Source organism: Elephantulus edwardii, unplaced genomic scaffold (genome assembly GCF_000299155.1).
Source record: "Elephantulus edwardii isolate Elephantulus edwardi_28Jun2011 unplaced genomic scaffold, EleEdw1.0 scaffold00034, whole genome shotgun sequence".
Classification (NCBI taxonomy): Eukaryota; Metazoa; Chordata; class Mammalia; order Macroscelidea; family Macroscelididae; genus Elephantulus; species Elephantulus edwardii.
In genome coordinates, this window is record NW_006399784.1 from 21,514,656 (window position 1) to 21,517,180 (window position 2,525).

At 44.8% G+C, this 2,525-nt stretch overlaps 2 protein-coding genes and 1 pseudogene across 3 annotated transcripts in view; all 3 read right to left on the bottom strand.

The window, feature by feature from the left end:
- Window positions 1-752, bottom strand: LOC102844844 (annotated as a pseudogene). The gene has a single exon (XR_438859.1). The product of XR_438859.1 is annotated as an F-actin-capping protein subunit beta isoforms 1 and 2-like (transcript).
- LOC102871316 (serine protease 48-like) overlaps window positions 1-2,525 on the bottom strand; it is a 75,507-nt gene that overhangs the window by 66,402 nt on the left and 6,580 nt on the right. The window lies entirely within an intron of this gene.
- LOC102875349 (RNA-binding protein 40-like) lies at window positions 766-2,327 on the bottom strand. The gene has a single exon (XM_006884477.1). The coding sequence runs from the start codon at window positions 2,311-2,313 to the stop codon at window positions 766-768; it is 1,548 nt and encodes a 515-aa protein (XP_006884539.1). The 5' UTR covers window positions 2,314-2,327.

The following is a 2,525-nucleotide window of genomic DNA, read 5'->3' on the forward strand; positions in this document are numbered from 1 at the left end:
CATGTCCTCTACCAGGCGCCCGATGTTGGCTATGTGTGGGGAGGAGTCACTCACAGTTTCATCTTTCTCCATCTGTCTGGTAAGGCTGCTGCCGAGGTTCATGGTGCCAGAGCCAGATTTGTTGGTTTGTAGCCACAGCATCACTGTGGAGCTTAATTTGTAATGGGCAGTACGTCCACTGGATTTCTCCTGTACTTCCACCACGTGGATGGAATCCCAGCAGCCTTTGATCTTCTTTGATCCATCCCCAGCCTTCTTTATGAGGATCACTCCAGCAAAGCCATGATCCAGATCCCAGAGGTAGACAGATGAGACGCCACCTTCAAAATACAGGTCTCGATACTGGTCAAAGGCATTGTTGGCTTCCACTTCCAGCTTCCTGAGCTGAGCAGATAGCATGGCTCCATCTTCCAGTGGAGGGTCATACTTATTACTCCATGGTGACCTATAGGAGTCCCCATCTCTGTTGTAGTCGCACAAAAGATAATCCTTTCCCACCACTTTGTCTCTGGCAATTTTCAGTGGCTGGTCAACAGAAGAGAGAAGATCTTCACATAGGGCTGGGGACCAGGTCAATCAGGTCGCTGAGGTTTTTCTCGATTTGCTGTGGAGGCAGGCGCCTCATTAAATCCAAGGCATAATCCAGCTGCTGATCACTCATGGTGGCAGCGGCGGCGGCAGTCCCGGTCCCGGTGTCTGTGGTTCTCCCCCCCGCAGCAGGGCCCAGCTTCCACTTCCCCGGGTGCCCAGGAGTGAACCTAATTTTTAACATTTTCTCTTTCCATCTTTAGAATCTTGTTTTGGTCTAGCAGAGCGAGCAAATTGAATCACCATTGGTTTTCCTAAAAGAACATATCCATTTGCTTCCTTTAAAGCTTTGGCTGCTGCCTTTTCATTTGGAAGCCCAATAAAAGCTTGTCCTTTCATGCGGCCTTCTTTCATCAAGCGAATATCAAACATAATCCGTTCTGTTTCTGATGAAAAGTCAACGTATCTTCCAAAAATATATTTAAGGTCCTTTTCTTGTACATGTTTAGCTAAATTCTTTACATATAATCTACAGTTTGGTTCACCAGGTTCATAACTTCTGAAAATTGAAAGTGTTTCCATTTCTTCTTTAGAGATTTTGCCCTTTTCCAACTCTTTCCTAGAAATAAATTCTGAAGGCATTTCATCAGAGTCTTCTTTAACATCTTCTGTGATGTTCAAATTAGGTGTTGGGAAGATTTTTCCAAATCCTGTATTAGTTGTATCAACTTCATTATCAGGCAAATCATGATTTTCTTCCTCACAATTTTCTTCCTTTTCTAAATCTTTCTTAGTTGCTCCAGGCATGCCAGTAGATATATGGAATTCAATTTTTTTATTACCTACAGGTTGTGGTTGGTCAAATACGTCTGAAGGTAACAGCACCGGATGTAAATTACTGTGTAAAACAGATGAAGGTGTCTTTAACATATCTTTTACTTTTCGTTTTTTCCTCACATGGCGTTGCTTTACTGGTTTTGGTCTTTTAGGCTGAAGATTTGCTAGTTCCACCAGTTTTGTCACTCTTTGTCGGTCCTCATCATCACTGCTTTCATATTCTGACTCTTGACTTGATAATTCCTCATCCTCATCTGGCAGAGGAGGCTTCTCAGGTGGTTGAGGAGATGTAGGCGGAAGAGGTGCATGCAATGGCATATAATCTTCATACAGGGGAGGTCGTGCAGTAATTGGTCCAAAAGGTGCGGGCAAATTCATTTTATTCATAAGATGAAGCACCTGAACATAGAACTTAGGCACGCTTGCCATGGCATTCACTATATTTGCTAAGATTGTGCTTGAAGGTGGTGGATACGTATATTTCAGGCATGGATTAAGAGGAAAGGTCAGTCCGTGATTTGGTGCAATTCCATTTTCTACTGTTAAAAACCCAACTTCTTTCTTTTCTTTATCATCTTCAATAGGGTCATCGGACCTTTTCCTTTTTTCAGTGTTTGAAGGAGATAAAGAATGACTTTGACCTTGGTCTTTTGCAAATTCAACAACTAAAGTATGCCCTAAAAGTTTCAGCTGATGAAGTCTTGTGAGTGCCTTTAGAGCTGTGCCTTCATTGGGGAAAGTAGCAAAAGCTGTATGTTTCAGTCGCCCCTTATCTGACAGAACGCGGACCGACTGTGCGCCGAAGTACTTGAGCAAGTCCTCTTTCTCCTCTGCGGTCAGCTCTGCGGGAAGGTGCCGCACCAGAAGGGTTCGGCCTCCGCGCGGCGGCGAAGGTGAAGAGCTCTGGTAACCTCTTGAGTTGGGCAGGGGCTGCTCGGGGGCCGCCATTTTCCTAGGAGAAAACGCAACCGGGACACCAAGGGAAGCTGCAGGGGAAACGGCGGCAACAACTGTAACTCAGATTAAGAGTGTTTTGGTTTGGCGCGAAGCATTCTGGGAACAAGGAAATGGCGCAAGCAGAGATTTCGTCTTCTCGCGAGAATTGAGCCGTGGGTGCCAGACGCTTGTTCGGAAACAGTTTCTTTTTTATTTATTTATTT

Excerpts from the sequence above, each read along its gene's own strand:
- LOC102875349 (XM_006884477.1), bottom strand. The coding sequence starts at position 2,313 with ATGGCGGCCCCCGAGCAGCCCCTGCCCAACTCAAGAGGTTACCAGAGC.